This window comes from Microcaecilia unicolor, chromosome 14 (assembly GCF_901765095.1).
Source record: "Microcaecilia unicolor chromosome 14, aMicUni1.1, whole genome shotgun sequence".
Lineage (NCBI taxonomy): Eukaryota > Metazoa > Chordata > Amphibia > Gymnophiona > Siphonopidae > Microcaecilia > Microcaecilia unicolor.
The window spans coordinates 21,810,557-21,834,094 of NC_044044.1; the positions used below are offsets into that span (position 1 = coordinate 21,810,557).

A 23,538-nucleotide genomic window follows, 5' to 3' on the forward strand; every position below is an offset into this window, starting at 1 on the left:
TGAAGAACGGACAGGTCTCTGCGGGCAGCAGTGGCTCTGTTTCTCCACCCCAGCCTCTTCTTTCTACCACAGCTGATTTAGCAGGGTAACAATCTGCCTCAGGAGCCACTGAATCAGCACATCCGAGAGGGCCCTTCCTAAACATATGGGCCCCTAGGCACGTGCCTAGCTTGCATATGCTTTAATCCTGCCCTGTATGTATTGAGACAGACATGGGAAGCCACTGCTTGCTTGCCCGGGGATTGGTACCATGGAATGTTGCTACTATTGGGGTTCCGGAGTGTTGCTACTCTTTGAGATTCTGCATGGAATCTTACTATTCATTATGATTCCGGTATCTTGTTACTCTTTGGGGTTCTGGAATGTTGCCACGACTTGGGTTTCTGCGAGGTTACTTGGCCACTGTTTGGAAAACAGGATACTGGGCTAGATGGACCACTGGGCTGACCCAGTATGGCTACTCTTATGTTCTTATGATACATGTCAGAGCAAACATAACTTCCTCAGTCAATAAAGTATAGTGTAGTTATCAAGCCAATGAGATGGGTCTGGATGGCAGTTCTGAAGAGGTTGGTATCAATCCTCGTACGTCTACCGAATTTATTTACCCTTCTCAAGGAATGCATAACTTAATCCAGGGTTGGGGCTTTTTCATTGCAAAGGACAGCCACAGAAAGGGATCTTTGTAATATGACAATTTTCACAATACATGAACTTGTATTCGAAGACTTTGTTTGCGTTAGTGAACAGTGGATGGAACATCTATAGCACGTTCAAGGAGATTTGTTATATAGCAAATGATTGAAGCATGTTCTTTGAATTTATGCTCTTATCCACAAGTAAATGAAGGTCTTTGTGTTAATTGACTAGAAGTGATAATGTCACCACGATAGTGAATGAGAACAGAATGCTATGAGTGAAAGCGGTGAGTGATTGAGAGTTCCGAGGATTGAAGCAGGATATAGGTATATGCGTAATAAACAAGTTGAAGAAATTAAGGTTGTAAGGAGTACTTTATGAGTGAATATTCTAGTAATCTATGTGCCAGGATTTACGCCAAGTTTTGGTTGGTGTAAATGGATGTGCTTAGACTTAGGCGCTGAAATATCAACTAAGTATATTCTATATACGGCGCCTAGGCGTCGTTTATAGAACACGCTTAGTCAGCACCGATTTCAGCGCTGATCTTTTTAGGCGCCATATACAGAATCTTCCCCTATACCTGTAGTTCTCAACCCAGTCCTTGGGGCACATCAGCTTCAGGATATCCACAATGAATATGCATGAGGGATTGCATGCACTGCCTCCATAGTATACAAACCTCTTGGTTTTACAATTTTTGATCCGGGTCCATACTCGAGATTAGAAAGCTTTCCAGAGCACTATTTTATTCAGACATAAGAGGCGTTGCAGCTCCACAACTGTTTGACGAATACAAGAATTGATTTCTCTGATCGCAAAAGACTCCTGAGTCTTGCTCACCGATCAATAAACTTTGGATTTTTATCTGGAGCGTCTTCTATTTACTTTTAGTCATCTTCGCTGTTTTGTTTTTTTTTAATACAAATCTCTCATTATATGAATGTAACGGTTAATGTTATTTGTGAAAGGTCTCCTGATGAAGTAAAAATGAAACACGGCTTGTGTTGAGACCAGATTGATGGTTGGATGGTGAATGAAAGGAACAAGTCAACCCTTAACGATCTCCATATAAGAATTGGAAGCTGTGAAGATTTCACATCTGATGGTGGGCGAGACTGAGATTGCAGCAGAACTTTTATTTACTCATTTGCTGCTCATCAATCCCTTAGCTGTGAACGCTGTGTTTTTCATCTGCTGAACTTTTCACTGATTGGACAGTGGACTACCAGGACATATTTGTGTACTGCCAACGCGGAGTGATTGGTCCACGATGGACTATTTTTGGATGATTGCATCCTAGGACAATCTTATACAGTTGAGTTAGATGAATTGTTGTTTAAGAACTGTATGGAGTGATATATGTGAGATCTAATGTGGTTCGGGCTTTGGTTTTGTCCAGAGTGGATTACAGTAATATTATATACATGGGTTGTTAAAGAACTCTAGTTAATAGAGATCAACTGCTGCAGAATGCAGCAGCTCGACTTATATTTTCAGCCAGGGCTAATTTTAAGCACTGTACTTTTATTTATAACATCTTAAACGGTTTAGCGTCTTTCTATATTTGTGACTGGGCCAGTGTACTGCATATTAATTCACCATATAACACTCATAACTTCATGCTTTTACACTTTCCATCTGTGAAACATCTTATAGGTCCATATTTAATGCTTCTCCTCAGTACCAATCTGTGGTATTATGGAATTCATTACCTTTGAAAATTTGTACCAATTTCAAATATTTGGTTGTTTGATAAGTAGTTCTGAGCTGACTGATCTTTATTAAGTTTTAATATGCAATTCCTGGATTGTGTTAGTCCAGTTTTCTTTTTTTGTAATCCGCATTGAACAGTTCAGGTATTTGTAGACTAGAAGCCGAAATCGAACTCAGTCTAAACATCGTGGACTCATGGGCAAACTCATTTCAACTAAAAATCAACACAGATAAAACACACTGCCTCATCCTCTCATCCCAATACAACACGTACAAACCCACAACCATAAACACTCCGGACCACACCCTCCCTATTGCAGACAGCCTGAAAATCCTTGGCATCACTATTGACCAAAACCTTACACTTGAGAGCCAAGTTAAATCTACAACTAAGAAAATGTTCAACGCAATGTGGAAACTCAAACGCGTGAAACCTTTCTTCCAGAGGGAAACATTTCGCAGCATGATACAATCAATGGTACTAAGCCATGCAGATTACTGCAATGGAATCTACGCGGGATGCAAAGAAGAATTCATAAAGAAACTTCAGACTGCTCAAAATACAGCTGCCAGACATATTTGGCAAAGCACGATTCGAAAGCGCCAAACCACTCAGAGAAAAACTACACTGGCTACCAATCAAATGTATCACTTTCAAAATCTACACCTTGGTCCACAAAATTATCTATGGCGCAGCCCCGGGATACATGACAGACCTCATAGACCTACCAATAAGAAACACAATCAGATCAACACGAACATACCTAAACCTCCACTACCCAAGCTGCAAAGGACTCAAATACAAATCAACCTACGCATCCAGCTTCTCCTACATAAGCACACAAATGTGAAACGCATTACCAAAAGCCGTGAAAACCATGTACAACCACCTGAACTTCAGGAAAGCACTAAAAACCAACCTGTTCAAAAGGCATACCCATCCGACCCAACCTAAGTGCCTAAACCTCGCAACACAATGAAACCAAAGCTCGTAATAGACTCTACGCAACTCTTCCCCTCTACGATTCCCCAATGTGCCTATAACGCATGAACCTTACTCGTCTACTACAACTCTCTGTATTTCACTACCGGAAAAGGCAATTACCTCTACGGTATTATGTAAGCCACATTGAGCCTGCAAATAGGTGGGAAAATGTGGGATACAAATGTAACAAATAAATAAATAAAATAAACAAATAAATTAGAATTTACGAGCCCAATTTCTAAGCATATTCTGTAAAGTGGTGCACGTTAATTCCAATGCACATTGCCAAAAAAGGGGTATGGCCACAGGCGGACCATGGGCGTTCCGAAAAATTATATGCAGGGTTATAGAATACACCTGGTTCTGTGCCTTAGGCGCTGGTATTTACACCAACATAAGAACATACATAAGAGTAGCCATGCTGGGTCAGACCAATGGTCCATCTAGCCCAGAAATGGCCAATCCAGGCCACAAGTACCTGGCAGAAACCCAAATCATAGCAAGATTCTGGAATCCTAAAGAGTGACAAGATTCCATGCAGAATCTCAAAGGGTAGCAACATTCCATGTAGAACCCCAAAGAATAGCAAGATTCTGGAATCCTAAACAGTGACGAGATTCCATGCAGAATCTCAGAGTACCAACATTCCATACTACAAATCCCAGGGCAAGCAGTTGGCTTCCCATGTCTGTCTCAATAGCAGACTATGGACTTTTCCTCCAGGAATGTGTCCAAACCTTTTTTTAAACCCAGATACGCTGACCGCTGTTACCACATCCTCCGGCAAAGAATTCCAGAGCTTAACTACTGAGTGAAAAAATATTATTTCCTCCTAGTTTTACTTGGTGTAAATGGATGTGCCTAGAGTTAAGTGCAGGAATGGCCTCTAGGCATAATCTATAAACCACACCTAGATAGGTGATTATAGCATACACCTAGGCGGACATTTTTTCAGTGCCATATATAGAATCTAGTCCTTAAGGTCCAGTACAGAAAATTTATGTATAGGATGATATGAATGTATGCACGAGAGAAGGCTACAAATGTGTATATTTATGCAAAAATATATATATGCAGGACGCCACTGCCGCTGGGCATGTGAAGGGAGTGGCAGCCATAGAAACTGTAAACATAAGAACAGGAGGCCCATAGGATGTGCCTCTGGACAAATTGGGGAAGCCAGCCATTTGCTTGAGAGGGGGCACTTTTGGGTTGTGGGTGCAGTTTGAGGGTGGTGGGATAATTGTGTGGGGTGGAAGGGGAGGTAAACACAGTTTGGGGAATCTGGGAGGGTAGGAAACAAGGAGATGCAGCTACGAAAGATGAAATTCCTGCTGTTTTGCTCTATGCTAGTTTCTACAGAAGCTTGAACTCCTCTCACAGAAATGCATTTGGCCAATTGTGCTTTGTATGTTTTCTTCTTTTTTTGGGGGGGGGGGGGGGGGGGAGGGGGGTTATTTCTCTGGAACCCCCAAATCGATTCGACCCATTTTCAAACTGAATATGTCTTTTTACCTTCCTACATGCCAAGTTTCGTCACATTCTGTTAAATGTTTAGATGTTTTACTCTACTCCCAGACAGACATTTCTTGCCTCCTTTTGTATAATCCTTTCCAACTTGCATTGGTTGGAAAGAATAAAAATGAGACAATACCACGTGAGCTGTTGGCTGGGAACAGCCCCATATTAAGACCTTGTTGGGCAGACTGGATGGACTGTGCAGGTCTTTATCTGCCGTCATGTACTGTGTTACTGAATTTGAACAGGATGGGAGTATAGAGACATGAAGAGTGAAATTATGAAACTTAAGAAAATCCAAGGCTTAATATTCATTGGGATATGCGATATTACCTCTTTGCAATTTCATGTAATAGATGTCTTGTCATCTATGTTAATGTTTATGTCCTAGTAAAAAGATTTAAAGATAAATCAAGTACACAAAGACATGATCACAAAATCTCCAGGTGTACTTTATTAGGTAAAGGTAAGACAGGATCAGTCTGTGGAAAGTAAACTGACATCTCCTTTTGTATAATTTTGACAATAAAAGACAATAGCAATCATGATACATCACCTAAAAATCAGCTCAAGACTATTCCACTCCCATCCCTTAGGGAGGGGGGGGGGGTCTTCAAATCCAGCCTTCGAGGTCCACAACCCAGCCTGGTTTTCAGGATTTCTACAATGGATATTTGCATTTGCTGCTTCCATTGCATACAAACAGAGCTCATGCATATTCATTGTGAAAATCCTGAAAACCAGGCTGGGTTGTAAACCCCGAAGACTGGATTTGAGGACCCTGTGATTAGGGACAGAGAGAGAGAGAAAAAAAAAAAAGATGTTAGGGAACAAAGGTACACTAGCCCTTAGCACCGAGCTGCCACAGGCACCCCCTCCCGAAGCCTGGCCATCTGAGAGATTACAAGACTCCTCCTATTTCCTACCAAAATGAGGAGGAGGAGGGTGGAGGATTTTGGTACCTGGAGGAGGCTCATTATGGAGAAAGCATTTTCTTTTGGTTTCATCTGGTGTAAGGTTAAATAAAACAAAATAAAAAAAAATGGAGAGAGAAATTGGGGTGTAAAGCACAGAGCTTAGCAAGTTCTAACTCATTAATAAACCCTTGTCTGAAAAAAAAAATTAAATAGAGAAACACAACGTAACTGGATAAATCTAAAGCGAATTTGAGGACAGGACTTCTCTGTCATCCCTATCTGCCAAACAATGGTTCCCGTTTGGCTGCAGCAGATACACCCTGTTTTAGGATCCATCACACCTGGCCACGGTGGACACTTGGTCCCTTGTGGGGGTCCATTGTATTTGGTCAGAATGGATGCGGATTCCCTTTTAGGGTCCACTGTGTCAGGCTTATGATGAATCCTTTGTCCCTTATCTGGAAGGGACGGATGCCGATTCCCTTTTAGAATTCATCACCTCTCGCAGGACTGATGCCAATACCCTTTTAGGATTCATCATACCTGGCCACGGTGGACACTTGGTCCCTTGTGGGGGTCCATTGTATTTGGTCAGAATGGATGCGGATTCCCTTTTAGGGTCCACTGTGTCAGGCTTATGATGAATCCTCTGTCCCTTATCTGGAAGGGACGGATGCCGATTCCCTTTTAGAATTCATCACCTCTCGCAGGACTGATGCCAATACCCTTTTAGGATTCATCATACCTGGCCATGGTGGACACTTGGTCCCTTGTGGGGGTCCATTGTATTTGGTCAGAATGGATGCGGATTCCCTTTTAGGGTCCACTGTGTCAGGCTTAAGATGAATCCTCTGTCCCTTATCTGGAAGGGACGGATGCCGATTCCCTTTTAGAATTCATCACCTCTCGCAGGACTGATGCCAATACCCTTTTAGGATTCATCATACCTGGCAGGATAGATGCTGATTCCCTTTATGATTTGTCCCGTCTGGCCAAGACGGATGCTGATTATCTTATAAGATCAATACTTTGTCCCTTTTTTTCAGCTTTACCATATCTAGATAGGATGGATGCAAATTCTGTTAGGATCCATCGTGATTGGTCAGGATGAATGCCAGTTCCATTTTAGGATCCATTACAGGTATCTGAATAGTTATTTGGTCTCTGTTAGCATTCATCGCATTTGCCCAGGATGGACACTCAGTCCCTTTTAGGATCGTCACAGACCTCCACACTTGGTCCCTCTGAGCATCCAGTAGTTGGCCGGGGTGGACACTCGGTTCCTTTTAGGATCCACTGCAGAATGTCCAGATAAATACTTGGTCCCTCTAAGAATCCCTTATAATTTCCTCTGATTGTTTGAAATTCTTCAAATGTACAAAAATCAATGATTTTGTGTTTCCTTTCAAAAAAGATGTCAAAACCACCTCGAACCCTCAAGGCATCAGCAGAAAGACAACTCTACTATAACCTACACAATGTGCCTCAGGACTGAGGTATGTACAAATCTCCCCTACGCTATGAGCTTGTAATATATGCATCTGCCCTTTCTTCCAACGCACCAGGGGCTGGTTTTGCATACATCTGCTCCTCTCCCCTCCAAACATCTGGAGGAATAATTTGTAGGTAGGATGATATGAAATGTATGCATGAGAGAAGACTCCACATTTATGTATATTTATGCAAATATAAGCAGGACACGGCTGTTACTGGGCATGTGAGGAGGGTGAGAGTCGTAGATTGGGCACATGGGGAGGACAGGCAGCAATCTACTACCAGCTAGAGAACAGCAATAACCTGAAACATTTAAAATACTGAAAAAATGCTTTTTAAAGGAGAAAAGCCCTCAGAAACTAAAGGGCAAAGCCTTTAGTATGGTCTGGTTTAATATTTCAAACCAATGCGTTGTTTCTATCATTGGGCAAAAATCTCCTTATTGTGAAGACTTTTTTTTACTCTTTTAGACTTCTTTGTGTGATTACAGGAAATCTTTCAAAATGTGCAAAAACTCAGCACTTATCTTTCGTGCTTTTGCACATTTTGAAAGATTTCCTGTAATCACACAAAGAAGTCTAAAAGAGTAAAAAAGTCTTCACAATAAGGAGTTTTTTGCCCGATGATAGAAACAACGCATTGGTTTGAAATATTAAACCAGACCATACTAAAGGCTTTGTCCTTTAGTTTGAGGGCTTTTCTCCTTTAAAAAGTATTTTTTCAGTATTTTAAATGTTTCAGGTTATTGCTATTCTCTAGTTAGTGTTAGGTTACCTCAACATTGCAGTAGCCTTTGCTGTGTTGCCCTAGTGTCGCGAGGACAGGCGGCACCCAGGCTTGGCGCTTAGGCAAACGGTGGCAATGGCAGATGTATAAGACAGGCTCCTACGTAGATTTGGGAGAGTGGACATTATACCCAATACATTTTGGGGTACACGGGGTTAATGGGAGTTGTACAAGAAGGGGTCCTGGGCACATGGGGAAGGCAAAGCTGTATTGTTGGTGCCCCTCATAAGTCAAGAACAAAGTGATTAAAGTTCCCTAGCGAAAGCGGCTGCAGCTGGTTGCTAGGCAAGTCCCATTTCTTCCAGCACACTACGGGGTGACTCATCCTCCTGCAGCAGAGACAAAACAAAAGGAAATTGAGGGAGAGGAGTCAAACAGTACAGGGTCAGCAGCACCTATCTTCTACGTCTCTTATTTCCACTGCCAACAGATCACATCCCTCCAATTCTAGCACCCTCACTCTCAATATAGACACACTGCAGTCATCCAAACGGTCGATTCCAAGCACAGAGACGGTCACTTTCTGCATCTCACCCATACACTAACACTAACTCACCTTCCGCACCTCTTCAATCTTGCCACTCACACCCACCTCCTGCACCATTTCTCTCTCCAGCAAGGACAGAGACATACCTCCTACAATAAAGAAATCCAGCACAGATACCTACGTCCTGCATTCTCTCGTTCTCAGCTCAGAAAGAAAGATGATAAAAACAAAATAAGACAAATCCCTTTTCATAGGTTTTCATTTCTTAGGTTAAGAACAGCTGGTGCCTGAAAGCTTGTCAAGAAGTGTTATTAAATGAGCCAAATTTCTTTTTCTTTATTTTTGTTTAAACTTTTAGTTCTGTGCATTCAGGTGGACTAACATGGCAACCACACCCTCTCCTCCTGCACTCTGACTCCCAACAACTCTATACTATGTACCAGCAGCAGATAAACCCACTTCCTGTACCCCCCTTGATTTCAGCAGATTCACCCCACCCCCTCTCTTGCACCCCCAGCTCCCAACACAGACACATCCACCTCCCAAAGAACATAATAACATTATCCGCTCTGAACAGTTTGCTGTCTGCACGTGGCAGAGGTGAAGCCGCTAGCCTTTTCAGCCGTACAGAAACAAAACATGTTCTTGCCAGAGATAAACTGCATCAGTTTTGTGTGTCGCTAATGATGGACTGAAGGCTGTGAGATGGATGAGTCACCTCTGCAGCAGAGAAGACAGCACTGATTACAGCCAAGGAGAAAAATTCAGCAGCTGGAGGAAACCATCCATCCACCACAGAGAAGAGACCAAAAGTGAGACATACATACGACACACATTCACTCACCAGAGAGAGACTCTTGACATATGGCAACCAGACCCATCCGCCATAAAACTAGAGACTAGGTAGGTGCATGGGAAAAGTTCCAGTTCACATTCCTATTCCAAATGATTTGGGTCCACTGAAGTAAATACAGCGAGTGAGGTTTTCCAACCATTTTTAAAGCAAACCTACTAGCAGGTATCTGCCACGGAAGAATGAAGACCCCACAACACCAAGAAGGGCACTAACAGTAGCATGAAATAGCCATGAATAGCTGCCCCGGATTACATGCTCCCATTGATCGACCTTCCGCCTAGAAATGCCAACTCTGCTGCTCGGTCCTATCTCCACCTCCACTTCCCGAGCTGTAAGGGTGTCAAGTACAAGAAGATCTTCACCTCGTCCTTCCGCTACTGGAGTCCCAAACACTGGAACGCTCTACCTCGCCACCTTAAAACTCAAGAGGACCATACCCTCTTCAAGAAGCTGTTAAAGACCTCCTTCTTTGCCAAGACTTACTCCCTAATTTCCGCTGTTGATTGATGCACCCCCTTGTCCCTTCCCTGCCTAGCTCATACTGTTAGATTCTCCTCCCCCTTTTTGCATCTTGTACGCTTTTCTGTGCTTTTGCCTTTGTAATTTTTACATAACTTTCTGTAAGCCACATTGCGCCTGCATGAGTGGGAAAATGTGGGATATAAGCAACCCATAAATAAATAAAGAACCCAGGACATGGGGAGAGAAGTAAAGCAGCACCAATACTTGCACGAAGACCCAAATCCTAAAGGCATGGGCCAAACAAATACCAAGAAGGCAGCTGGGGTGGGGTGGGGTGGGGAGGTGATGCACCAATACTGCCTGTGCAGTCTTCAGAGAACACTGCAAGAGTTAGGGTCAGAGTTCGGTGGGAAAATGAATTCTCTTTCATACACCCCTCAAATAGTCTCATGTCCATATACAGGTCTGTCTGATAAGACTGATGGCAAATTGTTTTCTGTCACACTTCCAGAAAGGTCACATGAAAGGACTTCAGACTCTCCCTTTGAAAGGAAGATCAGATCCCTAGACCCCCTCAGACTATCCAGGGGGAGGGTATGATTTCTTCTAATGAGCAAGCTTCTATGTATGTCTTCTATAGGGGAACTGCCTTGTTGGCTATCTGGCGGACAGGAGGATTACTGCAGGGCACTGCTTCAGGCTTGTGTAATTTTTCTTCAGACGCATTTGATAAATTACAGGATTTGGTCCAGAAAATGGATTTTCTTCACAAAGACCATTTAACTTTGAAACCTCAAGTACAATTGTTTCAGGCAGATCCAGTACAAAGAACTCTCTAAACTCCATTATAAATATGACAATTTAGAAAATTTGCAGAGCTAGAAAACTGAGGCTCCTTAATTTTCCTCCGACTCATTTACTTTTTCAGCAGAACTATACTCCAGAAGTTTATTTCTGAAACGCTGTATTTTCTTGAATCAGATAAAAGTGTACTGAATTACTGCTATTACATTTCTAAACTGTCGTGGGGGCCGGATCATGCGGATGGTGGTCTTGATCATTTGAAACTCTCAAAGCCTTAAAGATACCATTAGAACTAAGGCCACCCTTCCTGCTTTTTTCAGCTATGCAACTAACAAACACTGAGATTCTTAAGGCTTCTTTCAAGCTGAGGAATGTTCTTTTCTGTGGTCAAAGGGTGTTGGTATTCTCAGACGTCTCTCATGAGCAACCCAGATTCATCATAACGCCTTTTTGGAGATCAAATTCAAATTTGATCTTATATACTCCAAAACACAGCGGCCAGATTAATTTATGGAAAATCCAAATTTGAAAGTGCCAAACCCCTCCGAGAGAAATTGCATTGGCTTCCTGTCAAGGATCGAATCACCTTTAAAATCGGCTCCCTAGTTCACAAAATTCTCTATGGTGAAGTCCCTGGCTACATGATTAAACTAATCACCCTACCACCCAGGAATGCATTAAGACTATCCCGTTCATACCTAAACCTTCATTACCCAAACGGCAACGGACTTAAGTACAAATCCACGTATGCTTGATCCTTCTCCTTCATCAGCTCATAACTATGGAATTCTTTGCCAAAAACTATAAAAACCATCCACAACCATCTAAATTTCAGGAAATCTCTCAAGACCATGTTATTGGGAAAAGCCTACCCCAAAGACTCAGCATGTGTCTCCACTGCTTGATACACATCAATCTAATGACAATTTTGGATACATCCACCCTTCCTTCCTCTCCCCTGGTTTTCCTGTTCCTTCCGTTCCTTCACCATCCTCTCCATTATTTCTAAGGTGAAATTAGATCTTACCTGCTAATTTTCTTTCCTCTAGACCCTCCAGACCGGTCAAGACGCGTGGGTTATGTCCTCCTACCAGCAGAGGGAGACTGAGAAAACACTAAGCTTTTGAAGCCTGTATATATAACCTGTGCAGAACCTCCACTAGCTAGTATAACCCTGACAAAGCAGAGAAACAAAAAACACTAACAACAACTAGCAACCCTGTACGTGGTCACAGTAAACTGCAAAAACAAGAAACATCTTCCGCTTGCTCTTACAGAAACATGTTCCTTTGCCTTTGATAAACAGTTGGGCTTCTACAGGTGGACTATCAAAGAAGAGCCCCACCAGTCCCGGACTCCTATCACAAAACAGAAATAAACAGTCTGCAATTAGAGAAACAACAATCTACAGCAGCCAAGAATTATCCAACAAACACACCTCCTGGCCTCCAATACAGACAGGGCGGGCTCTTGACCGGTCTGGAGGGTCTAGAGGAAAGAAAATTAGCAGGTAAGATCTAATTTCACCTTCCTCAGCGACCCTCCAGACCGGTCAAGACGCGTGGGACGTACCAGAGCAGTAACTAACTTACGGGAGGGACCTACTAAGGCCAGAGGTCAAAACTGCTGCCCCAAAGTGCACCTCGTCCTTTGCATGCACAGGAATCCTATAATGCTTCACAAAGGAATGCAACGAAAACCAAACCGCAGCCCGACAAATATCTAACAGAGAAATCATACTATTCTCCGCCCACGAGGCTGCCATTCCCCTAGTGGAATGAGCAGACTAGCCCCTAGGCACCACAGGACCCTTCACCAAGTAAGCAGATGCAACCGCCTCCTTCAACCACCGTGCTATGGTCACCTTAGGAGCCGCTGCACCCTTCTTTGGGCCACCCTGAAGAACGAACAAATGGTCAGAGGCTCTGAAGTCCTGAGTTCCAGAGAGATAACAACTCAAAACTCTCCTGACATCCAGCTTGGCAATACCACGCTGCTCCGAATCTCCAGCCATATCACCCAACACTGGCAGAGAGATGACCTGATTAACATGGAACTCGGAAACCACCTTGGGCAAAAAAGGAAAGCACCGTCCGCAACGAAACCTTTCCCTCAGAAAGGACAAAAATGGTTCCCTACAAGACAAAGCCTGAAGCTCTGAAACACTCCGTGCTGAAGTAATCGCCACCAACAAGACCGTCTTTAAAGATAAATCCTTACAAGATGCCGATACCAGCGGCACAAACGGAGGCCTGATCAAAGCATCCAAAACTAGCTTCAAATCCCACGGAGGCACCATCCGTCACTGAGGCGCACTACCTCAGGCACAGACGCGAAGGACTTTCACTGAAGCTTCCCACGAAAACATGACAAAGCTGCCACCTGAACCTTCAGTGTAGACAAGGCCAGACCCCTATCAACACCATCGTGCAAAAATTCCAAAACTTCCGCCACCGAAGAGCGAAACGGCCGAACTCGATGGTCTTCACACCAGTGCTCAAAGATTCTCCAAACCCGGACATACGCCAAGGAAGTGGATCGTCTACGGCAACTCAACATCGTAGCAAAGCCACTGGACGAAAGCCCCTTCTTCTTCAACTTGTGCCGCTCAAGAGCCAAGCCATAAGCGAAAACCGAGCCGGATCCGGCATGATTATCGGGCCTTGACACAGAACTGATCCCAACAAAGGCAGGGCCGCCGCCCCTGCCAACCGCACCAGGTCTCCGTACCATGGTCGACGCTGCCAATCCGGAGCTACCAGAATCACCCGACCGAAGTGATGTTCGATGCGCTATATTACTCGACCGACTAACAGCCACGGAGGAAACACATACAGTCACTCCCGAGGCCAAGGCAACAAGAGCGTCGATTCCCTCCGCTCAAGGGTCTCTTCAGCGACTGAAAAAAAAAAAAAATCTCTGAACTTGCGCATAGCGAGCCGTTGCCCTAAGATCACCGAAAGTCCCCAGACCGACACAACTCACTGGAACACTGACCGAAGAAAAGACCACTCTCTGGGATCTAGAGTGTGCCTGCTGAGATAATCTGCATCTATGTGACCTACCCCGGCCACATGCGCTGCCAAGAGAGCCTGAAGATGAGTTCAACTGCGCCGCCAAGGCTCTTCGTCCCCCCTTGACGGTTGACATATGCTACTGCCATGGCATTGTCACAGAGCACTCGGACTGCCTTGTGGCGAACCACCGACGTCAAGGCCTGGAGCGCCACCCGAATGGCCCGAGTTTCCAGCCGGTTGATGGACCACTCTGTTTCTGCCCGAGACCACCGGCCTTGAGCTACCTGACCGAGACAATGTGCCCCCCAACCTTGCAGACTGGCATCTGTGACCATTACCAGCCCCTGTGGGGACTCCAACGGCATTCCTTTTCCCAAATTGCGCGGGTTGAGCCACCAGCGGAGACTGAGACGAGGGGCCACCGACAGCAGACAACACATTTCCAAGTCCTGCGACAGAGGGGACCAACGACTGAGCAGAGCTGACTGTACCTGACGCATGTGCGCCCTGGCCCACGGAACTACCTCTATGGTCGCCGCCATCAGGCCCAGGACCTGACGATAAGTACGGGCCGTCGGCGCCTTCTCTGCAAGGAACCGACGAATCGGACCCTGTAACTTGGAACCAAAAGGCTGCACGAAGGAAAGTGAAGATAAGCTTCCGTCAAATCCAGGGAAGTGAGAAACTCTCCTTTCCGGACCGCACCAGTGACCGACCGCAACGTCTCCATCCGGAAAGAGGGCACCTTGAGTGCCGCATTGACCCTTTTGAGATCTAAAATGGGACGAAAAGTGTCCTCTTTCTTGTGGACCACAAAATAGATCAAATAGCACCCTGAGCGTTGCTGATCTGAAGGAACAGGAACCACGGCTCCCAACGCGAGCAGCCACCGCAGAGTGTCCCTCACTGCTGCCCTCTTGCTCCAAGACCGACAGAAGGATTCCAGAAACACTTCGGGAGAACAGCTTTCGAATTCCAGCGCATATCCGCCTCGAAACACCTTGAGAACCCACTGATCTGACCTGATTTGGGCCCAGCTCTGGTAAAACAGACTCAGCCGAGCCCCAACATGCACCAGAGCCTGAGCCCGCACACCTTCATTGGGAATTGCAGCCTGAATACTAACCTCCTGCGGAAAAGCCACGCCCTCCGTGACGACTCTCACGAAAGAACTGTGCGCGCTGGAAAAACCGACCCCTAGAGGTCCTACTACTATTAAACATTTCTATAGCACTACTAGACTTATGCAGCGCTGTCCAAATTAACATGAAAAGACAGTCCCTGCTCAACAGAGCTTACAATCTAAATTGGACAGACAAACAGACAGCTAGGGGTAGGTCCCACTCGATCTGCCCGGCCTATACCGCTGAGCCTCCCTAAACCGTCCCCGAGAGGAACTAGTTCTGGCCCCTGCCTTGAACCGAAAATCTGGAAGCCATAGAACCTTGGTATCACTAAGACCTCACACTAACTTGTCCAAATCTTCTCCAAAGAGCATAGCTCCCTTAAGTGGCAGAGACCCACAACCATAGCCATATTTTTTGTCTGAAGTAGGCAACAAATCATAAAAGCCTCAGACAAAAAGGATGAACCCATGTCCAAGTCGGCTAACTCCTGACCCCCAGAAGAACCAACATCTACCGAATCATCCAGGAGCTTCTTGGCCCAACGAAAACATGCCCGAGCTACCAGACCCCCACAAACCGAGGCCTGCAGGGCTAGAGCCGACAAAACAAAATTACGCTTGAGAAAAGATCCCAACTTCCTATCCTGAGGATCACGGAGGGCCGTTCCTCCATCAACCGGGATAGCCGTAGCTATAATTACTGCCGTCACTACTGCATCTACCGTGGGAGCCTTAAAGGAATCCCTATCGTCCTGAGGGAGGGGATAAAGCCTCGCCATTGCCTTTGCCACCATACACGGCAAATCCCATTCCTGACAAATCATCTCCCGGAGATCCTTGTTCATAGGGAAGGATCACGCCTGACGCTGAATGCCCTTCACCAACGGATCCTGGACAGTTTCCCCCAAAGCCACCTCAGGACCAAACTGAAGGGTGGACGACACCTGATCTATGAGTTCTGACAGCTCATCTCTATGGAAAATCCGCACTATTGAAGGATCCTCTCCAGGAATCCACCAATCCTGCTCCTGAGAGCCGTCAATTCCATCTGACTCCCCCAGATCACTAAGCACAGCTTCTGCAGCTACAGGAAAAAAACATTGCCTGTCCTCTGACCACTCTAACCGTGGTCTCTCAGCCAAGATGGAAATAGCCCCCTCTTCCAATTAGGGGGGGGGGGGGTCCCGATCTCCAGGCCTGATACCGCGTCCAGACAAAATCTGGAGGAAAGCCCACCATTCCTGGACCGTCAATAGGCCCTTTTGTGCCAAAAACGGAGGCCGAAGGCCCCAAAAACAGCTGGCTCCACGGGCCGCGTCAGTCTCAAGATGGCGGCTGTTCCCGCCGAAACTGTTCCCGCTGACAGCGGCCCTGCCTACGCTCCCGCTGACCCGGAGACTCCCGACACCATCAATCCCTCCGCGGTCAAGTCGGGGGGTGCCGCAGCCACCTTTATAGGTGCACCGCAAAGCTACACTGAGCGCCCGGCGCCTCTACCCCTCGCCACGAGCACGCGCGCCATCGGAGGAGCTGGGCCGCCATAAACCACGAGGGAAGGGAAAAGCTGTTCCGCAAACGCGCCAAACCAAAAACTCACTCACACTGCAAAAGCACTGAAGCGCTGCTCTCTCGTTCCAGCAAGGAATCGAAACCCCCGTTCGGTCCGCTGAAAATAAAGAAATAAATGCCCTTAAAGGCACAGTACTCCAACTCTGGCAGCTGGAAATTGTAAGGCACTCAAGGCTACAATACTGAGAAAGCAGCCGAGGCACAAAGCTGCCAAGCAAAACGAAATAGAATAACTGACCTTAAAGGCACAGTACTCTAATTCTGGCATCTGGAAATTGTAAGGCACTCAAGGCTACAATACTGAGAAAGCAGCCGAGGCACAAAGCTGCCAAGCAAACAGAAATAGAGAGCAGCACAGGGGGAGGGACCCAAACATAGGTGTAACACCCCAGGGGGAAAAACTGGGCCCCACCAGACCCAGGGCCTCAAAGCACTTTTTTTTTTTTTTTTTTTTTACACACACGTACAGGGTACTGCAACAGAATAAAGTTTGTAAGGAAAAAAAAAAATCCTACGACCCAATGACAAACTACCTCACCAGATTATTGGAGACTGCACAGGCTGTCAACTGCTACCTCTGCTGAGACTGAGAAAATACTGGCTAGTGGAGGTTCTGCACAGGTTATATATACAGGCTTCAAAAGCTTAGTGTTTTCTCAGTCTCCCTCTGCTGGTAGGAGGACATAACCCACGCGTCTTGACCGGTCTGGAGGGTCGCTGAGGAATGTAGGTTTTATGTAGTATTAGCTTAATTTACTGCATTGGCGTCTGCCTCTACGGTGCGATGTAAGCCACATTGAGCCTGACGCAGTTGGGAAAATGTGGGGTATAAATGAGATAATAAATACTGCTAAAATCCCTTATTCAGGGTTCAATGCAGTTTACAAAATTAGATCACATTAGATAGACTCCTGTCTGATCCTCATAAGTAGGATTAATTGGAGCGTAGTAGTTGAGATAACGATCAGAAGACTCAAATTTCATGTGGTACCGATAATCAAGCAAAAGTTATAGGGAAAATAAAAAAAACTTTTTAACCTCTTCCTGATCTGAGTGTGGAGGGCAATATCAGGGTTACACTACTCGTTTGAGGATCCCGCTCCATCTGAAACAATTTCTTGCCGATAACATTCTGAGTTCAGGTGACTGGATAAAGGGCGATAGGGTTACAAGGCATTCAAGATAGACTGATAAAATATGTTAGAACTGTTTTTTATTTATTATTATTGTTTAGCTTATTTGCTAAATAAATATCTTTTTCTATCCTTAATGTGGGCTGACTGTGGTATTGATAATGTTGGACAAATTTAATGAAATTACTACTTAGTTTATGTTTTATCAATATTTATTTTCTAAAATACTGGATACAAATGAGTTTAAATAATAAAAAAGAATGTTCAGATCCCCAAGGCAGGGAATGGGATATAAATTTTGCATTCAATTAAATACATCAAACTTTTTTTTCAGGTTGTCACAAAGTAGCTAATACAGGCCAGTCCTAACAGCTTCTGGGAGAATAGACTTTTAACATATGAATCAACACACAAACACTGGTATGAAGAACCCAGGACATCCGGCGAGGGGGTAAAGCAGTAGCTCCACCACTGCCAGGAATACCCCAAAGAAATGAGGATGAAAAAGGTTTGGGCACTGGTATTCCGTGTTTGTGTGTGTACATACAGGGGAAGATTATCCCCAAAGATTAGGCTGCTAGGGACAGAAAAATACTAAAGATCACTGCCTTAATGGAGCCCTTAAAGGGGCAAATCACAGGAACTATTGCATTTCTCTGTCTCCATCTGGTGGTCGGCAAATGCAACACCCCACAAGGTCTAGGCTGATCACCAGGAATCGGTCAGGTAAGCCCGCCATGATCCCGGAGGAAGGGCTTGATAGTCTGGGGGAGGGGATCCCGCAGAAGGATCTTGATGTTCTTCCGGTGGGGAAGGAGAAAGGGAAAGGGGATGGGATTTGATATACCGGGGGTGGGGGAGGAGGAAGTGGCCAGAAATACTTATGTGGGTCCTAGCTGATATTCTGTATGTTTAGAGCATGTGTGTTGGGAAGGGGGGGGGGGGGGGGAGAGAGGATGAATGTGTTGCCCCTCCAGTCCACTCCTGGGTGCCATCAAAATTGGAGAGATGGCTACGCTACTGATGTGTACAGTACATTTGTACCAGTGGACTTCTTCACTCCAGCCCAAATTTTCAGAGATGCAGTTTATATGAGACTGCACCCAAAAAACAGACACATGCAACTACTTTCTCATAATTTTTGATTTGTCCATCCCTAATTGGATGGAAAATAATTACTGTTTTTGAACTGGATAGGGATGGGGTCCTTAGGACTCAGATCTTTTTTCTTAATCTAGTGGTTAGTGCAGTGGACTTTGATCCTGGGGAACTGAGTTCGATTCCCACTGCAGCTCCTTGTGACTCTGGGCAAGTCACTTAACCCTCCATTGCCCCTGGTACAAAATAAGTACCCGTATATATGTAAACCGCTTTGAATGTAGTTGCAAAATACCACAGAAAGGCGGTATATCAAGTCCCACTTCCCCTTAATTGTACGATCCTGGCCCTTCTTGATGAGACTAGGCCCACACAGAAAAGGCCGCAACTATTTCTTTCTTTGCAACCTAGGGGTCTTGCAGACAAGGGATCTTTGCTGGCTTAACTTTCCTTTAAGTGTATGCTTAAAACTGCAGTCTGCTAAGTATATATTTTATGATCCTGCCTCCCTATCCACTTTCCTTAACTCTAGGCAGCCTGGAGGGGCTTCTACTGACCTCACTGTTACAGTAACTTCCACTCCTTGATGAGCACTATATATTGTATTAACTCCTAATTCAATGTTTGTGTGTCATTGATGCAAAATATGATCTATTTCCCGGAACTGAGACTTTGCTCCCTACCATTGTGGGCTGGATATTGGGTGGAGGTGGTGAATATAACCCACTCAGAGACGTATACTCATCAATTGAGACATCCCTGCACACACCCCTCTATCCATCAAGCCATGCACCACCGAATGAGATGCAATGACAGATATACATACAAACGTGTAAAGCACGGGAGACACTTACCTACTGCAGAACTAAAGACATATATATTACAGAACGTGAGCAAGGGAGAAATATGTACCAAAAAGCAGACACAGTGAATGAGTCCACGGAACTAATGTCGGCATCACACTGACGGCAGACGTACACCCTGTGTCTCAGTACAGTCATGTCTCGCACCCCGGCAGCAGACCCACCTTCTGTTTTATAAGCTAAGTGCAAAGCCCGCGGGCACTTTTGCTCACGGATTTGGCTTGCTTTTCCTTTTTAAAGCTCCCTATGAGACAAGCATCTACAGTGATTTATTGAGTTCTATTTTTTTTCCTGTAGGTAATTTTTCCAGCCAGTAAATTACTTGTAATTGTGCAAATGCAAAGCTACTTGCACTGTTGCCTAACTTAGGAGTTCTCAATCCAATCCTCGGAACACACTCAGCCAGTCAGGTTTTCAGGATATCCACAATGAATGTGCATGAGATATAACTGATTACAAAGGAGGCAGTGCATGCAAATTTATCTCATGCATATTTATTTTGAGATCTTCAAAACCTGACTGGTTGGGTGTATCCCATGGACTAAGCTGAGCATCCCTGGCCTAACTCCTCTCAGGAATCTCTGCACGACGACGCAGGAAAAAATTACGTTCACTATGGAGAAGGCAAGCATACTTTTAACCGTATACAGGAAGGGCAATTTCCAGAAAGCACTTTAATCCGCATGAATGGCTTTCGAAAAATGTCCTCCACGTGAATTGCAAGGGGCAGATGTACTTTATCTCCCTCTTTACCCTTCGCCAGACTCCTCACCTCCTGTAACATGTCCGACTGTTCAATGGCTTTCAGCACGCTCTTCTTAGATGTATCCTGGATCTCTCCTCCCATCAGGAACTCATCCAAGATGAAGTAGGCTTTCTCAAAATTAAAGATGATATCTAGCTCGCATACCTGAAAGAGAGGTTGAGAATCAGAGTGACACAAGTGCTTACCAGCAGCCCACAGGTGAAGGAGTGGCCTAGTGGTTAGGGGGTGGACTTTGGTCCTGGGGAACTGAGGAACTGAGTTTGATTCCCACTGCAGGACGTCAGACTCTCAGAAGCAGAAGCCTGCGCGGCCACATTGGTGATCTGCAAGGGCCGACTTCTACATGGAATGTTGCTAGTGGAATAGCAACATTCCATGTAGAATCTCAAATAGTAGCAACAGTGGAGGAGTGGCCTAGTGGTTAGGGTGGTGGACTTTGGTCCTGAGGAACTGAGTTCGATTCCCACTTCAGGCACAGGCAGCTCCTTGTGACTCTGGGCAAGTCACTTAACCCTCCATTGCCCCATGTAAGCCGCATTGAGCCTGCCATGAGTGGGAAAGCGCGGGGTACAAAGGTAACACAAATAAAATAGATACTATTGGAGATTCTACATGGAATGTTGCTACTATTGGAGATTCTACATGGAATGTTGCTACTATTGGAGATTCTACATGGAATGCTGCTACTATTGGAGATTCTACATGGAATGCTGCTACTATTGGAGATTCTACATGGAATGCTGCTACTATTGGAGATTCTACATGGAATGCTGCTACTATTGGAGATTCTACATGGAATGCTGCTACTATTGGAGACTACATGGAATGCTGCTACTATTGGAGATTCTACATGGAATGCTGCTACTATTGGAGATTCTGCGTGGAATGATGCTACTGTTGGAGATTCTACATGGAATGTTGCTACTACTGGAGATTCTACATGGAATGTTGCTAGTGGAATAGCAACATTCCATGTACAAGGCTGCGCAGGCTTCTGTTTCTGTGAGTCTGTCAGACTCACAGAAGCAGAAGCCTGCGCGGCCACATTGGTGATCTGCAAGGGCCGACTTCTAGTGGAATAGCAACATTCCATGTAGAATCTCAAATAGTAGCAACAGTGGAGGAGTGGCCTAGTGGTTAGGGTGGTGGACTTTGGTCCTGAGGAACTGAGTTCGATTCCCACTTCAGGCACAGGCAGCTCCTTGTGACTCTGGGCAAGTCACTTAACCCTCCATTGCCCCATGTAAGCCGCATTGAGCCTGCCATGAGTGGGAAAGCGCGGGGTACAAATATAACAAAAATAAAATAGATACTATTGGAGATTCTACATGGAATGTTGCTACTATTGGAGATTCTACATGGAATGCTGCTACTATTGGAGATTCTACATGGAATGCTGCTACTATTGGAGATTCTACATGGAATGCTGCTACTATTGGAGACTACATGGAATGCTGCTACTATTGGAGATTCTGCGTGGAATGATGCTACTGTTGGAGATTCTACATGGAATGTTGCTACTACTGGAGATTCTACATGGAATGTTGCTAGTGGAATAGCAACATTCCATGTACAAGGCTGCGCAGGCTTCTGTTTCTGTGAGTCTGTCAGACTCACAGAAGCAGAAGCCTGCGCGGCCACATTGGTGATCTGCAAGGGCCGACTTCTAGTGGAATAGCAACATTCCATGTAGAATCTCAAATAGTAGCAACAGTGGAGGAGTGGCCTAGTGGTTAGGGTGGTGGACTGTCCAGAGGAACTGAGTTTGATTCCCACTTCAGGCACAGGCAGCTCCTTGTGACTCTGGGCAAGTCACTTAACCCTCCATTGCCTGCCGCATTGAGCCTGCCATGAGTGGGAAAGCGCAGGGTACAAATGTAACAAAAATAAATAAATAAATAAATAAATGAGCAACGTAATTTGACACTTCCGATCCAATGAAGAGAATATCAGCTCCTGAAAACTTTCCGTTGACCTTTGTTTCCAGGGATTAGAGAAGTGCTTTGTCACCCTCTTATCAACCATCCATCACTCTCTGTTTCTCACCTAACCCACCCCCATCCTCTTCCTGTGAGACTGTCATTGGAATGCTCTTGTGTTTTACTTAAAAATTCTGATATTTGTCAACATTTGCTCATTTCTGATCTGAAGAAGGGTTACCTTCGAAAGCTAATCAAAAAAAATGTATTTAGTCAAATAAAAAAAAAAAGATATCTTTTCTTTTCTCTGTTTTACTTCTATTTATTACCTGTAAAAGTGGACTTAACATGGCTACCACACCACTTTACTCAACTCTCTGCTGGAAAGCTCTAGAAAATGTGTTTCATATTAGTAGCCTCTGGATGATGCTACCGAGCTGTGCAATTGGGAAAACCGCTCGTCTTTGGAGAACAGTGTGCTTAGGAAATCGGCTCCAGTAGGAGAAGGCTGAACAGAAGAACTGCAGGACAACAGTCACTTTATTTGCCCAGAACAAGAGATGTGGGCTTGTCGTCTCCCTTACCTATACCTAAAGGGTAAAGGGTCATGGATCTGATATACCGTATTTTTCGGACTATAAGACGCACCTAGGTTTTAGAGGAGGGAAATAGGAAAAATTTTTTTTTTTCCTTTTTCCCAACTCTAAAACCTAGGTGCTCCGGTGCGTCTTGTCCGAATCCCGCCCTCCCCCCGGCCCTGTCACCACTTCTTCCTACTCACGCAATCTTCCCTGGCGAGATTCAAAATGGCCGCCGAGAATTGAAGTCTCGGCGGCCATTTTGAATCTCGCCGAGACCGTCAGGCTGCATACAGGAGGACGGAGAGCAGCGCGCTGGGCAGGAAAGAGGAGGGTCTTTCCTGCCCCGACGTCACTAGACCACCAGGGAAGATCGCATGAGTAGGAAGAAGTCTACCTTCGGACTATAAGACGCACCCCCCCATTTTCCTCCCAAATTTGGGGGGAAAAAAAGTGCATCTTATAGTCCGAAAAATACGGTACCTCTTTCTGTGGTACAACCAGAGCACTTTACAAATTATATACAGGTACTTTCTCTATTCCTAGTGAGCTGACAGTCTAACTTTGTTTTCGGTATTTTTGTACCTGGGGGAATAGAGGGTTAAGTGACTTGCCCAGGGTCAGAAGGAGCTGCAGTGGGAATCAAACCCAGCACCCCAGGTTCTCAGTTCATTGCACTAATCATTAGGCTACTCCTTCAATCCATCTTAGCACAGCAGAGGCCATCTGCCCTCAATGGAGGAGACTCCCCTTTCTGAGGAATATTTCATATGCTGGGACTCGTTCTTCTTTCTTCACTACCATC

At 45.2% G+C, this 23,538-nt stretch overlaps 1 protein-coding gene across 1 annotated transcript in view; it reads right to left on the minus strand.

The window, feature by feature from the left end:
• Positions 1-5,292: 5,292 nt before the first annotated feature.
• Positions 5,293-23,538, minus strand: part of AP1S1 (adaptor related protein complex 1 subunit sigma 1) — a 31,565-nt gene continuing 13,319 nt past the window's right edge. The window contains exons 4-7 of the mRNA XM_030187339.1: positions 20,243-20,380; positions 6,723-8,384; positions 6,319-6,520; positions 5,293-6,116 (exon numbers count right to left, since the gene is read on the minus strand). Of these exons, the coding sequence (XP_030043199.1) occupies positions 8,337-8,384; positions 20,243-20,380 (186 nt within the window). The 3' untranslated portion in view covers positions 5,293-6,116; positions 6,319-6,520; positions 6,723-8,336. The remainder of the gene's footprint in view (positions 6,117-6,318; positions 6,521-6,722; positions 8,385-20,242; positions 20,381-23,538) is intronic.